General features: G+C 52.1%; 1 protein-coding gene across 1 annotated transcript; it reads left to right on the top strand.

Annotated features, from left to right (window-relative positions):
• Positions 1 to 2,699: 2,699 nt before the first annotated feature.
• TULP1 (TUB like protein 1) lies at positions 2,700 to 16,828 on the top strand. The gene is made up of 14 exons (XM_049716150.1): positions 2,700 to 2,746; positions 2,862 to 2,913; positions 3,228 to 3,363; positions 3,674 to 3,832; positions 4,719 to 4,874; positions 5,810 to 5,911; positions 5,989 to 6,108; positions 6,839 to 6,954; positions 10,061 to 10,231; positions 10,407 to 10,519; positions 11,524 to 11,635; positions 11,714 to 11,812; positions 13,983 to 14,154; positions 16,094 to 16,828. The coding sequence occupies exons 1-14, from the start codon at positions 2,700 to 2,702 to the stop codon at positions 16,225 to 16,227; spliced, it is 1,689 nt and encodes a 562-aa protein (XP_049572107.1). The 3' UTR covers positions 16,228 to 16,828.
• The last annotated feature ends 181 nt before the right edge of the window (positions 16,829 to 17,009 follow it).

Below are 17,009 nucleotides of genomic sequence, written 5' to 3'. Positions count from 1 at the left end.
GTGGGCAAGAGATGTGGAGCAGTGTTCCCTGGGGCCTGAACAGTGTTAGGACGGGGATGTTTACGTTTACAGCCTGCTGAGCGCCAGGCACCCTGTGGTTCTTGGCATGGATTTGTTTGGGGGTGGACATTCTCCAGAATCCTCTGAAGGGCGGTTCTTAGGCAGGGTCACTCTTGTCCTGGTCGAGGGGACCCCACTGCTCCATGGTGCCGTGTTCTTTGCTGCTTGGAAACATTTGGCATAAGCTGTGCCTTTTACCTGGAACATTCTCTTTCCTAGTCTTTGAAATCCTTCAGGTCTCAGTTTAAAATTTCACTTCTCAGACAGCCTCATCTGTTCTCTATATCCAGACTGCCCCCCACCCAGCCCCGCTATTCTCACGGAACCCAGTTCTTTCCCTTCTTGGAATTTATTACAATTAATAATAATGAGAGCATTATAACTAATTTGTTTATTTATGGCTTTACCATCTGTCTTTCTCACAAGAATGGAAGCTCCATGAGGGCAGGGACCACATCTTTTTGTCCATTACTGTATAACCAGTACTGTTTGGCACAGAGTCAGTGCCCAGGAAATACTTGTTGACTGACTCTCAGCTGTGAGTTTCCTTACTTTCATATCAGGGTTTTAGTGTCTGCCTTATAAATATCATCATGAGGGTGGAGAGAGAATGGGAACAAGGGCCTCATGCACGGTAGGTGGTCAATAAATGCTATTATGATTATTACACATTCAGAGTCAGATGAGGACCAAAGAATCTTGGAGGTTGGGACTTGAGGGCTATTTAGGGTTGGATGGGTTTCATGTAATAGGGATTCCAGGAGGGAGCAGCTTGAACAAAGGCATGAAGGAGAGAAAGTATAAAGGAAATAAGTAAACCTATGGGGCTGGATGGAGAGTAGGGTATGAGACAGCCCTGTAGTTAGAAAGGCAGATTGGGACCAGATCAGGGAGAGCCTTGAATGCCAACTCAGCACACTTAAACTTGATCGTAGGGACCCAATGACAATTTTTGAGCAAAGTTGTCAACACGAAGTGGTATTTTAGGAAGATTAATTATGGCGCATCTGAATCAGGTGGACCAAGGAAGTGGCGAAAGACAAAAAGACTGTTTCATTCAAATTCCATCTCTAATCGTTTCGACTGTATAAAATATAAAAGGGTTAAGAACAAAAGCTCTGACAGGAGACAGAGCTGGTTTTCATCTGGCTGATACTGAGCAGGTCACTTCACCTCCCTGGGCCTCAGTTTCTCCACCTATAAAATGGAGATAATAATCTCTACCTCGCCTATCTCATTGGACTCTTGTCCAGTGAAAATCACATGAAATAAGGAATTCCCTGGTAGTCCAGTGGTTAGGACTCGGCACTTTCACTGCCGAGGCCCAGGTTCAATCCCTGCTCCGGGAACTAAGATCCCACAAGCCGCACAGCCAAAAAAAAGAAATACTGTGCTCATTAATTCACACATGAAAAAAAGGAACCCCAATCATGTGTCAAGTTGTGCTGTAAATGCTGAGGAGACAGAGATGAAGCTGAAGTGCTCTGAAAAGGAGCACATAATTACCAATTTTTGAGCGCTCACTGTTTGCAACTTTCCATCTGTCATCTCACTTAATCTGCACAACATCCCTACTAGGTCAGTGCTTTATCAAACCCACTTTATAAATGAGGAAATGGAGGCCCAGAGAGGTTAAATCTGTCACCCAAGGATATTCACCTCTTAAGCGGCAGAGCTTAGAGCTTGGGCTCAGGACTGACCCATGCCTGACACAGCTGCCTCCCTCCTAGTCCTAGACCTTTGAATACATCTGCCTGTTTCCAACCTCTAGGTCTCTATCTTGCTGTTCCCTTTCCAGGTAGAGCCCATCCCACTTTTTTTTTTTCCTTTTTTCTTTTCTTTTTTTTTTCTTTTTGGCTGCAGAACTCCCCTCACCTTTTTGAGTTTCAAGTTTTAGATCAGGTTTCAGGAAGCCTCTAGGACCCCCAATAGGGCCCCTCTTCTGGGCTTCCTCTGCACTTAGCCAAACCTCTCCCATGATATTAATCACATCAACACTACATCCCTTGTCTCTAAACTCTTAAAAAAGCATGTTCCTGGGAATTCCCTGGTGGTCCAGTGGTTAAGCCTCCACGCTCTCACTGCTGAGGGCCCGGGCTTGATCCCTGGTTGGGGAACTGAGATCCCACGAGCTGCAAGGTGAGCCAAAAAAAAAAAAGTTCCTTATCAGTAAAAAGATATTTAGGTGGACACCCAGGATATAGGCATGTTTCTTTATAAAGTATATACACATGCATCTATCAATCCATATACATTAAATATTAGTAAATCCTAGTTTTTATTTTTTTAATGAAAAAGAAAGATAGATACAGGATCTGATGTCATATTTTCTTCCCATGCCCCATTTACCACCAACAACTTATCAAATCAGCATCTCTAAGCCAAAGTTCAGGGCGCGGGAGGACCTGGTACAGTGATGCCATCCTTTGGGCCGCTGAGGATCTGAGTTTTCAGCCTCTTCCCCCAGTGGGCCAGGCAGGGGGATGGGTTCCAGGCAGGAGCACCTCCCACAGTGCTGCCACCCTCTTGAGCCAGCAGGAGGTGGGGGTGAAGCTGAGCCCGGATTAGCTGGGGCCCTCAGGGAAGCTTCTAGGGCTGCAGGGTGGCCAGAGCAGGGACTGTGGGTAGGTGCAGGCACCATGCCGCTGCAGGACGACACCCTCCGAGAGGTGTGGGCCTCAGACAGGTCTGGAAAGCCCTCACCTCATCCTACTTGAACCCTGGTGGGGGGGCCAGATGGAGGGTTTGGGGAGGGGCAGGAAAAGGGTAGGGAGGCAGACTGATTCCTTTGCTACCCTCAGCGGGCATGAGGAGGAAGGCCAGAGCCCGGAGGTCCCGCAGCGCACCAAGCAGGTATGTCACCCCTGCTTGGAGAAGAGACAGAAAGAGCCCCCCACGCAGCGTAGGGGGTCTGAGAGTGGGAGGGTCCCCTTCAGCAGCCTCTGGGGCTTGTTGCTTCCCTGGAGGTTTTTGTTTTGTTTTGTTTTTGCACGAAGGGGGTGTTTGGGGGTATAGGGTGTCCAGGAGAGGAACTTGGGCTTTGGGGCATTGGAGGGGGCCGTGGTACACGGGAGGGGGTCATTCTTCCTCACCCCAAGAAGGGGTGCAGTTCCCCTCCCAATAATCTGCAGTTATTTCTGGCGGCTCAAGGGATTAGAGAGTGATAGGCAGCCCTCAGAGCCCCCCTTTCCTTCCCCTCCCTCCTCTTGACCCCCACTCTGCAGCGACAGAAGTTGAGGAAGAAGAAGACAGAAGCCCCAGAGTCCCCCTGCCCCACGGGATCCAAGCCCCGGAGACCTGGAGGCATGCGGAAGGCTGGGCCCCGGGGCGCCCCCCCGGGTGAGGGTCACGGGAGGGAACGACCGCAGGCGAGGGTGTCCTTGAGTCTGGGAACCCCCCCTGGGAGCAGGGGCGTGGGAGGGGGGAGTAACTGGAGGGGGAAGCGGCGGAGCGGACTTGGGGTTGAGCTGGGGGTTAGGAGTGTAGGGATGATGAAAGCTGAGAGAGGGATGTCCAAGGTGGAAACAGAGCCCCAGGGAGACCCCAGGGTGAGGAGCCCGAGGGGGAGTGGGCGCCGTTGGAGGTCCCGCCTGACCTGCGCATCTCGGCTCAGCGGGACGGAGGAGGAGCCCGCGGGAGGAGCCCTCGCGGGAGCCCGCCGAGGCCCGGGAGCTGCAGACTGTCTACGCCAAGTTCCTCAGGGACCCCGAGGCCAAGAAGCGCGACCCCCGGGAGACCTTCCTGGTAGCCCGCGCCCCAGACGCGGAGGACGGTGAGAGAGCACCAGAAGGAAGGGGGCGTCTGGAGAGGAGGAGGGAAGGGGCTGGACAGGAACAGCAGATGGAGAGAGGCAGACAACGCGGAAAAACCGCGTCCACGTCCCTGGCTTCGTCTTTGAGCCAGGAAAACCTTTATTCTCGTGTTCTTGTCCCATCGTCGGGAGGGGGAAACCGAGGCACATTGAGGTTAAGAGTTTTGCCTTAAACTGCAGCTTCCCTGGTGATCCGCTGGGTAAGACTCCACCCTCCCAATGTAGGGGGCCCAGGTTCCATCCCTGGTCGGGGAAATAGATCCCACATGCATGCCGCAACTAAAGACCCCCGCATGCCACAAGGAAGATCCTGCGTGCTGCAGCTAAGACCCGGCACAGCCAACAAAAATTAAAAATAAATAAATATTTAAAAAAACAAACAAACAAAAAAAAACCCTGCAGCTAGGGGCCGGAGGTAGCTCAGACGGGTCTGGCTAGAAGTTAGAAATAGCAACAGACCAGGACAGGGAGAAGCAGTGCAGGTGACTTTTAGAAGGCGCAGAGAAGGGGAAACTGAAAGACCCCAGGAGAGTGTGTGAGGAGCTGAGGGTACCAGAGAGAGAGGAAGGACGAGCAGAGAACGGCGTTTTCCCAGAACAGGATTGCCAAGCCCCCAGCATCCCCCCAACTCCAGCTCTCTCTCCTGACTTGTAGACCTTGGAAGACTCTGGAGTCACCCCCTTCTTTGAGGAAGGTGCCGAAACTCCTTTCTTCCTCCTGTTTCTGTTCCAGAAGGGGAGCCTCCTACCCCCAGCTCCTTCACCGCCTCCCAGCAATCTGGAAGGACTGGGCTCCCCACATAATGGGGCCCACCCCAGCCCCTGTTATGAGCAGTTTTTACCTGCAGGGGAGGAGGAGGAGGAAGAGGACGAGGAGGAGGAGGAAGAGGACAAGGAGGAGAAGGAAAAGAAAGAGAAAATCCGTCTGCCTCCCAAGAAGCCCCCCAAAGAGAAGGCTTCTGCAGACATCAAGGAAAGGAAGGCCAAAGCCCAGGGTCCAAAGGGTGGGTGTTGAGGGTCCAGAGGGGGTAAAGACACACAAAACTAGCCCTACCCCTGAGGGGCCTGGTGTCTCATGGATACGCAGGAGTTGAGACATCAAAAAGCTCCCCAGATGGGCTTCCCTGGTGGGGCAGTGGTTGAGAGTCCGCCTGCCGATGCAGGGGACACGGGTTCGTGTCCCGGTCCGGGAAGATCCCACATGCCGCGGAGCGGCTGGACCCGTGAGCCATGGTCGCTGAGCCTGCGCGTCTGGAGCCTGTGCTCCGCAACGGGAGAGGCCACAACAGTGAGAGGCCCGTGTACCGCAAAAAAAAAAAAGCTCCCCAGTGCCTGGACCCAAGAGTTTTTCCCTTTGGTGGTTTCTTCCCTCCAATGGTCCTTAAATCAATATGTGTTCCCTCCACCATCCCCCCAGCCCCCTGCCCAGGGTGCTCTGTGAGCCAGGAAGGGCAGAGGATTTTAGTTTTCTTTGTGATTTTTTTTTTAACTCAAGATGAATTATTTTTACAATTTTTACAAAAGTATCAAAGTGATTATAGTAAAAAATCAATCAGTGAATAAATGCTGTGATAGCTCCCTGGCTGGGGCACCTTGCCCCATGGGTACTGGGGTCTGGTCTACATGTGGACATGTAGCTAGGACCTTGGGCCTCTTGGAGGGGCGGGGAGGACTGTCTGTAGCACTGACCACAGGAGGTTTTCTGGAGGAGACGGGGTGGGAGCTGGGATTCAGAGGCTCGGTTAGGAGGCCTGGCATTCATCCATTCATTCATTCATTAACTACTTATTAAACTCCTGGTGTTCATCCAGTCCTTTTTGGACTCAGGGTTAAAAACAAGACAAGCAGAAGGTGCTCTGGGCCTCCCTGGGGACTGAAGGAATAATGAGTGGATCGGAAGGTGGCTCTTCTTTGTCTAACTCCCACCCTCCATTTCCAGAGGACCTGGGAAGCCCTGTCCCCCCACTGAAACCTCTGCGGATTAAGAAGAAGGAGGCATCAGCAGGGGAAGGGACCAAGATGAGAAAGATGAAGAAGAAAGGTGAGCCTGGTCTGTGGAAGTACAAGGGACTCTGGGTGAGGCGGGGGTGTGTGACCTCTTCACATCCACACACACAGGGTCTGGGGAGGCCGACAAGGACAGCTCAGTGAGCCCGACCAGAGTGAGGAAGAAGACACCAGCAGCCATGTTTCTGGTTGGGGGCAATGACCCTGGGGAAAAAGCTCTGAAGAAGAAAGGTAGGTGGCAGTGGCCTCTGGTGTCAGGACATCCAGAGGCAGTCGTGGGTGTGGAAGGAGGGATGCAGAATAGGGTGAGGAGTAGGGGTTCTAAAGTCAAAGACTTGGTATATGTATGGATTATTTGCTTTGCTGTATAGCAGAAACTGACACAGCAGTGTAAAGCAACTGTACTCCAATAAAAAATAATAATAAAGTCAGAAGACTGGGGGCATCTTGACCCCCACTTTAATAGCTGTGTGGCCTCAGGCAGTGTCTTAGCTTTTCTGAGGCTATTACTTTCTTTTCTTTTCTTTTTTTAATTTAGTTATTTTATTTATTTATTATTTTTGGCTGCATTGGGTCTTCGTTGCTGCGCGCGGGCTTCTCGTTGCAGTAGCTTCTCTTGTTGCGGAGCATGGGCTCTAGGCACGCAGGCTTCAGTAGTTGTGGCTCGTGGGCTCTAGAGCGCAGGCTCAGTAGTTGTGGTGCATGGGCTTGGCTGCTCTGCGGCATGTGGGATCTTCCCGGACCGGGGCTCGAACCCGTGTCCCCTGCATTGGCAGGCGGATTCTTAACCACTGCGCCACCAGGGAAGCCCTATTACTTTCTGATAATAGTGAAAGGGTGTTGTTCTCTTGTGGTTGTGGGAGGGGTCCAAGTGAGGCGTGGGTGTTGGACGTACCTTGCAAAACAAGATGGGTTCTGCCAGGGTAAGGGGCTAACAGACTTGCTCCCCTACAATGCTCAGGCACTCCCAAAGACTCAGAAGAGGAGAAGGAGGAGGAGGAGGAAGAGGTGGCAGCTGTGGTGACCAAGAACAGCAATCAGAAGGGAAAAGCAAAAGGAAAAGGCAAAAAGGTTGGAGCCCAGACGGGAGAGGGTGAGGTCCCTCCAGGGAGCAGTGGCAGGGGCCTGGGCTTGGGGGACCTGAGTGTGGGACCTCGTGGGCTGAGACCATGGAGTCACTTGGGGTTAGAATCTTAGCTGCCTCTCTGGTGACAGGGTATGAGGACAAAGGGAACCAGGTTTGTGAGAACAGAAGAGGCAGTTGTGGGGTCACCAGGCTGGGACTGGCCACCCGGGGGCCTTATGTCACCCGCTCTGAGCCCTCCCCCCTGCAGCCTAACTATCAGACACAGCCGGAGATGCTCTCATGGCCCCCACATGAGAGCCACACATTTTCTGTACCAGGGAGGTGGAGCCCAGGCAGACAGACATATGCATGCACATACCTGGGCACACTGACTGACTGACAGCCAGCTGTAGTTGAGCTATTACTTATTTTTTTTGTGGTACACGGGCCTCTCACTGTTGTGGCCTCTCCCATTGCGGAGCACAGGCTCCGGACACGCAGGCTCACGGGCCTAGCCGCTCCGCGGCATGTGGGATCTTCCCGGACCGGGGCATGAACCCGTGTCCCCTGCATCGGCAGGCGGACTCTCAACCACTGCACCACCAGGGAAGCCCTATGACGTTTTTTAAATTGGGGTATGGTTGCTTTACAATGTTGTGTTAGTTTCTGCTATACAGCAAAGTGCATCAGCTATATGCATAATATATCCCTTCTTTTTTGGATTTCCTTCCCATTTAGGTCACCACAGAGCATTATATAGAGTTCCCTGTGCTATACAGCAGGTTTTCATTAGTTATCTATTTTATACATATTAGTGTATATACGTCAATCCCAATCTCCCAATTCTTCCCACCTCCCCACCCATCCACCCCATACTTGAGTTTTTAAAATAGTTCCACTCTGCTGCTCTGAGATACTGCTCAGAGTGCTTTCTGCTCTCCCACCCAGGCCCTCCCAACCTTCCAGCAACCAAAGGGTTAACACTGGCCATCAGAGGCCTCCAGGACCTCTTCCAGTCCTACCAGTGTCCACTCTGACGGTGCAGTCTCCATGGGCAGAACACGTTGTTAAATATTTCCAATACAGCCCCCACTCACAAACAGGACTCAGGTACCAACATGCACAGGCAGGAGTAAGCGGGAGAGAGAGGTCGAACTGGAAAGAGAAAGTGATGAAAGTCTTCGAGAAACAGGTTTCCATGAGTGGAGAGATCATCCTGAGGGCAGGGCCTGGGGGTATCTTAGTTTGTGGGTTTATTCCTTTGTACAGGGGTGGTCAGGTCTTGGGGGACTGATTCACATTAGCCAAGATCACCAGAAACTGATATATAACTGAAAGGCCAGTTTATTGTCTTCCAAAAAGAATATAACTGCAGTACAGCCTTTAATATAGTAGGCCAAAATTCACCTCTGTAGAAATGTTTGAATGAGTTTGGCTTTCCCAACATCACGTTCCAAACATAGTCTTGGATTTCCCAAGTTTCTTCTAGAGCTGCCTAGAGCGAAGAAGAGATGCCACTTACCTGGAGGCTAAGGGCCTGCTCCCTAACACCAGCCTCACTTCACACACAGTGCAAACCTGCCCTCAGCAAAAATGGGCAACCTCAGCACATCAGGCTTCTTAGTGACTCCCAGACAGCATTTATACCTGAAATGCACACACCCAGGTGGCAGTCCCTTGTCTCCCCAGCTTGGAAACTTGGGGTTAGAGTCTTGGTTCCCCCTCTTGTGAGGGACAGAACATGATAGCAAAAGGCACTAGGTCTGTAAGAACAGAAGGGGCAATGGTAGGGTGGTCACTAGGCCACCCTAGGGCCTAATGCAACCACATAGTTATTAAAAGTTTTTCAAAGAGCAAAATGAACTTATTTATTCATTCATTGTATTGACTATGTATTGCTATATAACAACCACCCCAAAACTTAAAATGACAATTTAATTTCTGTGAGTCAGAAATCTAGGAGTGGCTTAGCAGGGGTAGTTTGGACTCAGGGTCTCCTGTGAGGTTGCAGTCGAGATGTCAACTGGGGCTGTGGTCATTCTTAAAGTTTGACTGGAAATGGAGGATCCACTTCTAAAATGGTTCACTGTCATGACTGTTGGCTGGAGGTCTCTCCAGAGGCTGCTTGACTCTCCTTAAGACATGGCAGCCAACTTGCCCCAGAGCCCAAGAGTGGCCCAAGAGATACAGCAAGGCAGAAGCTGTAATATCTTTTATGACCTAGCCTTAGAAGTGACCGTCCATCACTTCTGCCATATCCTATTGGTCACAAAGACCAACGCTGATACAGTGTGGGAAGGGTCTACACACGGGCATAAATACCAGGAGGCGGGGAGCATCGGGGGCCATGTTGGAGGTTGGCTGCTATACTCATTGAGTATTTACCGCCTGCTATAATTATAGTGGTAGCTGACACTTCTATAACACCATGTGTTTAGAACACAGCAATCCACACCTTCAGCCTCACCTCAGTTCACCCCCTGAGAGCATCCATATGATGGAAGGTCTTTCTAAAGGTTCCGGGTTTAACAGCATTCAAAGCCCAGCTTCACCTCTTACTATGTGAACTAGGACAAGTTATTTAAGCTCTCTGAGCCTCAGCTTCTTCACCTGTATAATGGAACAACTACCTCAGTAGCTACTGATAAGAGGAATGAGTTAATATTTGGAAAGTGCTTAGAATAATTCCTGGCACATTGGTAGACTTTCTATGAGTGTCTGTTAAATATATAAACTAAGGTCTGTCCCAGGTATCCACCCCAACCCTACATACTTCTCAGATGAAAAAACTGAGTCACAGTGTGGTTAAAACTTAACAAGCATGACAGACAGTGGTGGAACCAGGATTTGAACCCAGGCTGTCTGGCTCCAAAGCCTGGGCTCATAACCACAAGCTAAACAAAATAGTAATAAAGCACAAAGCTCCCCAGAGCCTCCTAACACGGCCTGGAGAGCTGCTGGGGGAGGGGCCGGCTGCACTCTAACAGCCTCTGTTCTCTCCCCAAACAGAAAACGGTGAGTTGTCCTGCCTGCCCTGCCTGCATCCCGGCACTGGGGACCTGCTGAGGGCCGGGAAGCTAGTGCTCTGGGGCTGATGCACCCTCTGCCCCCACCCAGAAGGAGGAGAGGGCCCCATCCCCACCCGTGGAAGTGGACGAACCCCAGGAGTTCGTGCTTCGGCCTGCCCCCCAGGGCCAGACGGTCCGCTGCCGGCTGACCCGGGACAAGAAGGGCATGGACCGGGGCCTGTATCCCTCCTACTTCCTGCACCTGGACACAGAGAAGAAGGTGGGTCGGAGAGAGGTGGCAGCCAGTGGGACGGAGAGTGGAGGGGCCAGGACCCAGACTGAGGGAGAGTCTAGAGCCAAAGTGCAGTGGGGCGAGGGCTGCGGGGCAAATGGGCCTTCTCTTTCCCCGGGTGCACCTCCTTCCTCCAGCGCATCTCTGTGACCCCTCTCCCCAGGTGTTCCTCCTGGCTGGCAGGAAACGGAAACGGAGCAAGACAGCCAATTACCTCATCTCCAGTGACCCCACCAATCTGTCCCGAGGAGGGGAGAATTTCATCGGGAAGCTGAGGTGGGGCTGGGAAGCTCAGTGGCCAGTCACCTCTGTCCCCTTGTGCCTGCCAGAGTGCCCACCACATCGGACACTGTGGAATTGTCCCCTGGCCCGGGGCTTCTCACACTTTGACAGGCATAGATCACTTGGGGGTCTTGTTAAAATGGTTCAGTGGGGGGAGTTCCCTGGTGGCTTAGTAGTTAGGATTCTGGGCTTTCACTGCCGTGGCCCAGGTTCAATCCCTGGTCTGTGGAACTGAGATCCTGCCCCCCCCACCCCCCCAAAAAAGGTTCAGTGGGTCTGGGCAAGGAGTGAGGTTCTGCATTTCTAAGAAGCACCCAGGTGATGCCCACACTGCTGGTCCAGAGACCTCACTTGGAGTAGGACATAAGGTCCATGGGACAGGGATTATGCCTGTCTTGTTCATGTTTGAATTCCTAGCACGTGGCACATAGTAGCTATTCAATAAATATTTACCAACTGAACGGACGAATAAATATTCAGCACCTATGCTGTGCTATGTCTCTCCATATAGCTCATTCAATCCTCACCACAAATCTGAGAGGTGAAGGGAAAGTGAACCCCCGAGTCAGGCCTTATTTCTTTAATTTATTTATTTAACAAACACTTATGTAAGGCCTACCTATGTGTTAGGTGTATTTCTAAGTAACTTCCAAATATTAATCCCTTCAATCCTCTTATCAACCAAATGGGGTAAATACTGTTATCATGCCCATTTTACAGATGGGGAAGTTGAGACTAAGAGTTTAAGTAACTTGCCTGGGGTCATACAGCTAGCAAGAGATGGAGCTGAGATTTGAAAGCTTCCCAGTCTCCTTCTAGATCCAGCTTTTAAAAAGACTTCATGGCGGAAGCCAGGGGCAGGGGACCTGAATTGCTCCGGTCCTAATACACACCCATGCTTGAGGTAGGAAGCTCTCAAAGCTTGGCTGTGAGGAAGGGTCTGGGAGGAGGGGTGTGGACCCTCCTCAGCCCCGCCCCCAGCTCCACCCTGCTTGCAGGTCCAACCTCCTGGGGAACCGCTTTACCGTCTTTGACAATGGGCAGAACCCGCACCGCGGAGGCAGCACGGATGTGGGGAGCCTTCGGCAGGAGCTGGCGGCTGTGATCTATGTGAGAGTCCCACCTGTCCCCCGCGGCAGGCAGCCCCTCCTCTCGCCGGGGCCGGCCTAACGCGCATCTCCCTCCCAGGAAACCAACGTGCTGGGCTTCCGAGGTCCCCGGCGCATGACGGTCATCATTCCCGGCATGAATTCGGACAAGGAGAGGATCCCCATTCGGCCCCGCAATGTGAGCCCCTTACCTCCCTGAAGCCCTTCCCAGAGGGTCCTGCTCCGTACTGACCTGCTTGTAACCCACTCCTGGGAAGCTGGGGGGCGGGGGGGGGGTGCTCGGCCTGCCCAGTACCCAAACCCCTGAGCACACCCATCACCTGGTCACAAATCACCCTGTCACCCCATCACCCTGTCACAAATTCATTCTGACAACTTGTGGAATTAATTCAATTCAAGGGTTTTTCACTGAATTCACCGAAACAAGCACAATAGGGGTTGTTTTGTTTTGCTTTGTTTTTTTCAGTTTACATCAAATCTCTCATTCATATATTCATTCAACACACATACATTGAGTGCCAAGTATTAGTCTAGGCAACTGGAGACATCAGTGGACAAAACAAAGATCTGCACTCATGAAGCTGGCATTCTAGTGGAGGAAGGCAGACAGTAGACAATAATTGTGATAAATAAGTAAATTGTGTAGTATGTTAGAAGGTGATAAGTACTGTGGGGAAAAAAGAAAAAGTCGAACAAGGGAAAGGAGATGAGGGGTGTGTGTGTGTGTGTGTAGGTTTCAATTTAAATACAGTGGTCAGAGTGAGCCTCACTGAGAAGATGAAATTTGAAGGAGATGAGGAGCAAGCCTGCAAATATCTGGGAAAAGAACATTCAGGCAGGGGGAAGAGACAGTGCAAAGGCCCTGAGGCAGGAGTGCCTGGTGGGTTGGAGAAGCAGGTCAGAGAGGTGACAGTGAGGGGCAGATGAGTCTGTATAACTGGTTTTTACTCAGAGAAACAGGAAGCTATATCAGGGTTTTGAGGAAAGGAGTGATATGATTGACATATTTTAAAAAGCAAAGGCTGTTTGTTTTGTGTGTGTGTGTGTGTGAGGGGTAGGGTAAGATGGAGAGATGGCCTGGAGAGAGGTGGCCTCCTTCAGTGTGTCAGTCCCACGCTCTGCTCCTTAGCACTGCAAGTTGGGTGAGCCCAGGATTTCAGAGACCGATGACTGGCATGGACACTCACAGTGATGTCACTTTACTCATTTGCAATGAAAAAGAATACTCCCATCAGCTGATCACACATCCCTCCCTGCCGGAAAGACACTGTAATCAGAGGCCTGGCCAACCCATGGGGCACAAGCCCTGGGAGGCTCCGGTCTTTAAGAGCTTGTGGGTTCCACAGTTGCTCCTTCGGTCCTGGAATAAACATATAAATCCTCCAGAGGCAGTGCCTCCCACGTGTGTTTGGGCTTGGTAAGAACTACCCAGTGCTGCTTTGTGTATCTCTTCATCATCTTACAGTTCATTCATTCCACAATCATTTATTAAAGCCAGGCACTGAAGATCCAAAATTAACACAAGAGTTACCATCAAAACAATATCTGATATTTATTGAGCATTTACTCTGTGCCAGGAACTGATCTAAATAACACTTCATGCACTATTAATCATTTAATCTTCACAAAACCCTGTTGTGAGGGAAACTGAGGCACAGAGCCATTAGTCAAATGCTGTTAGGGTATCTAATTCTGTCCATCACAGTGCAGTGGGAGAAACGGTTAAGAGCAAGGTGTTATGGAAGCTCAGAGCTGACATCTAAATCAGACATGGGGTCAGGAAGGCTTCTTGGAGGATACGATCTTGAGCGGACTCATTCTAAGTCATGAACATGAACAGGTGACAAAGAAACTAAGGAAAGAAATATCTCAAGAGCACCATCACACAGATACTGCTCCTTCCTTCCAGAAACTCTTCCAGGACATTTTATTTTAACTACTCTTTACCTATACATCTCTCCAAGCTCAACTGTGAGCTTCTTGTAAGTCCTAGAATAGCTGGTTCATCCTTGTAATCGGTGCCAGCATATATGGCCGTTCCTAAGACCCCCTTGGGCACCAATGGCATCGAGCACCTCCTGTGTGCCAGATGCTACTTTCCACTTTCCAACCCTCCACTTTGTCATTCCACAGCAAAGCCCATTCTCACAGATACACACCCTGCCCGTACGGACGCCACAGAGACCGCACATGCGCTCAAGGATACCCTGCATGGACGTTGACACCCAGGCTGCACACACACAAGGGCATGCACACGTCCCCAGCCACCCCTCCACCACCAGTCCTGAGATATCTCAGCCACCCCTAACTGTCCTCTCCCTAATACTGCCCCACCCGTGGCACCCCAGGCCAGCGACGGGCTGCTGGTGCGCTGGCAGAACAAGACACTGGAGAGCCTCATCGAGCTACACAACAAGCCCCCCGTCTGGAATGATGACAGTGGCTCCTACACCCTCAACTTCCAAGGCCGAGTCACCCAGGCTTCGGTCAAGAACTTCCAGATTGTCCACGCCGATGACCGTGAGTATCTGAGGACCCAAGCCAGGCTGTTCCCCACCACCTCCAAGACCTCAACCCTTACTCAAGTCTTTCCCCCACCCCCCATCTCTCTCTCCCTCTCCCTCTCTCTATATAACACACACACACACACACACATACAGAGGAGTGGAGCTGTCCTTTATCTCTGAAGCCAGAACATTCAGGAAGGTCACTCTCTCCTGTGGGGGCATTGACATTGTGCTCCCAGGAGCCTCATATATTCCAAGCAGGTGTCTTGGGGCTTACTGTTCCAGGCCCTCTTTTTAGCACTGACTAGAGCCTGGAGTAGATATTGGGGTATTCTGGGTAAGACTGTGTTGAAGGGACAGTTACGCTGCTGGAGCTTAAAAAACACTGATAGGGAGTTCCCTGGCGGTCCAGTGGTTGGGACTCAGCACTTCCACTGCCAGGGCCCTGGGTTCAATCCCTAGTCAGGGAATTAAGACCCCGCAAGCTGATAGTGCAAGCCACGTGACGCGTCCAAATAATAATAATAATAATAAATACAAATTTAAAAATAAAAAAGACTGATAGACCAACCCCCATGTGGCCAAGAAGGATGCTGAGGCTCAGAGAGGGCAGCACATTATCCAAAGTCTCTCAGCAACTCCAGGCGGTTACCCTGGCCCTCAAAATTTATTTCATAAACACTTAAACAGTGTTTATGTTTACTTAACACATGAGACTTTCTATGGACCAGGCACTGTTCTCAGGACTTCACAGATATTGAATCATTAAATCTTTTCAGGAATTCCCTGGTGGTCCAGTGTTTAGGATTCTGTGCTTTCACTGCCAAGGGCATGGGTTCAATCCCTGGTCGGGGAACTAAGATCTCCGCAAGCTGCACCGCCAAAAAAAAAAAATTAAATCTTTTCAGCAGCCCTGTGAGGAAGGTATTATTATTGTCCCTGTTTGGCAGAGGAGAAAACCGAGGCACAGCGAAGTTAAGTAACTCACACATACAGCTTGTGAGAGGCAGAGGTGGGATTAGAACCCAGGTAGTCTGGCTCCAGTGCCCAACCCCATGAGGATGGTTGCCTTTTAGGAGTAGGAAATATAAATCAAGCATTTCTATCGTTCTCTCTCCAGTGAGGTCAAAGGCCTGCCCTCAAAGAGTTAGGGAAACAAAATGTACCTTGAACACAATTAAGTAAAAATGTCCCCTGTTACAAGCCTTGGGGAGAGGTCCCCACTAGGGTGAAGGGGTTTGGATATGGAACGTTATCTCCCAAGGACTTTCCAGGTTCCCAGAATTGGTTAACATTGAGTGAGTTCCCTACCCCCACTCCATCCTAGGGATGTGCCCCCTGTGTCACCTGTCCTGAGGCCTTGAAAAACCGCTCTCCAGATCACATTTCTGGTGGAGCCTGGTCGGCCGAGGTTGGGGGTATTTTTAGCAACATCCTGTCCCTATGGATGCTGGGGGAGGTGTTGGGATTGAGGCTGGAAACCTGGGCCAGATATGGGATGGGGGCTGAGGGGACCACTGGATAAGGAGGGGAACCATGAGGCTGGTGGTCTAAGACAGGACTTGGGGTCTGGGGGTGGGAAGAAGAAGGAATGGGGCAAAGACCACAGAGGCGTTGGAAAGGAAGGATTCTAGGCTTAAGGAAGTTTGACCGGTTTCTCTAAGTGCGGGCTGGTCATATGCATAGCCCTGGGCAGCAGAAGGTAAGGCAGGGTCGCCGCCCTCAGGGGCTTACCGTGGCTGGTAAAGCTGTAGGCAAGTGGGGCTTGCTGGGCGAGATAAGAGGGTGGATGGACGGTGGGGTGAATAACTGAGAGGTGGCTAAGGACTGGGGCCCCAACGCAAGAGTGGGGGGACTTCCCTCAATGTTGAGGGCACTGTCTGCCAGGAGGGAGAACCCAAGAGGTCTCGGGCCGCCCCCCCACCCCACCCCACCCCCGTCTGTGTCCATAGCCGACTACATCGTGCTGCAGTTCGGCCGCGTGGCCGAGGACGCCTTCACCCTAGACTACCGGTACCCGCTGTGCGCCCTGCAGGCCTTCGCCATTGCCCTCTCCAGTTTCGACGGGAAGCTGGCCTGCGAGTGACCCTAGTAGTCCTCAGCGCCCGCCAGGGTTGGGGAAAGGATTCAGTTTGGAGGCTTGAACGGTCCCTTCACCAGAGTCCCCACTGAAGACTCCTCCCTTGTCGGGGGCTGACCCCGCTGTCTCCTGGTGACCTCCATCCACTGCCCAGCCTGGCACAGGCGAGGCAGGGGAGGAGCTCACACGGCGGGTCGGCCGGAGATGAAGAACATCTGGAGTTGGAGCCGCACATCTGGTCGCGGAGCTAGCCTGCGCCGCTTCACCACCACCCCCGCCCGGCGCCCCAGTCACTTCCTGTCCAGGAGCAGTAGTCAGTGTTGTTTTAACCCCCTCTGGGACCGTACTAGGGCTCCAAGGAGGGGGGCGGGCTCCGAGGAGGGGGTAGGTGATGGGGAACGAAAACCGGGTACCCACATCCCCAATAAAGCTGCGTCCTAGGCCAAGAGGAGCAGTGGTTCTTCAGCGCGTGCGGAGAAAAAGGCGGCGGGAGGGGTCCGGAGCGCGGGAGAGGTCCGGAGGGCGGGCTGGAGGCCTCCCTTCCCCACCCCCCACCCCGCTCAGGCCCCGGGCGCTCCCGCGTCCCCTCCCACGCGCCCATCGTGGGTCCTACCGAAACTCGGCTGGCTCGCGATGTCGAGACGCCCCCCGCGGGGGCCCCGGGGAGCCGGGCCGAGAGGGAGGGCCCCGGAGGTCCGGGAAGAGGGGGAAAGGGAGAAATTCGAGAAACAAGCCTCTCGGGGAGAACCAGACAAACCGGGTTCGGGCAGGGCGGGCGCAGCCTCCAG

Source organism: Orcinus orca, chromosome 10, assembly GCF_937001465.1.
Source record: "Orcinus orca chromosome 10, mOrcOrc1.1, whole genome shotgun sequence".
Lineage (NCBI taxonomy): Eukaryota > Metazoa > Chordata > Mammalia > Artiodactyla > Delphinidae > Orcinus > Orcinus orca.
The sequence above is the reverse complement of the archived record's forward strand: the minus strand, read 5'-3'. Positions and strand labels throughout refer to the sequence as shown.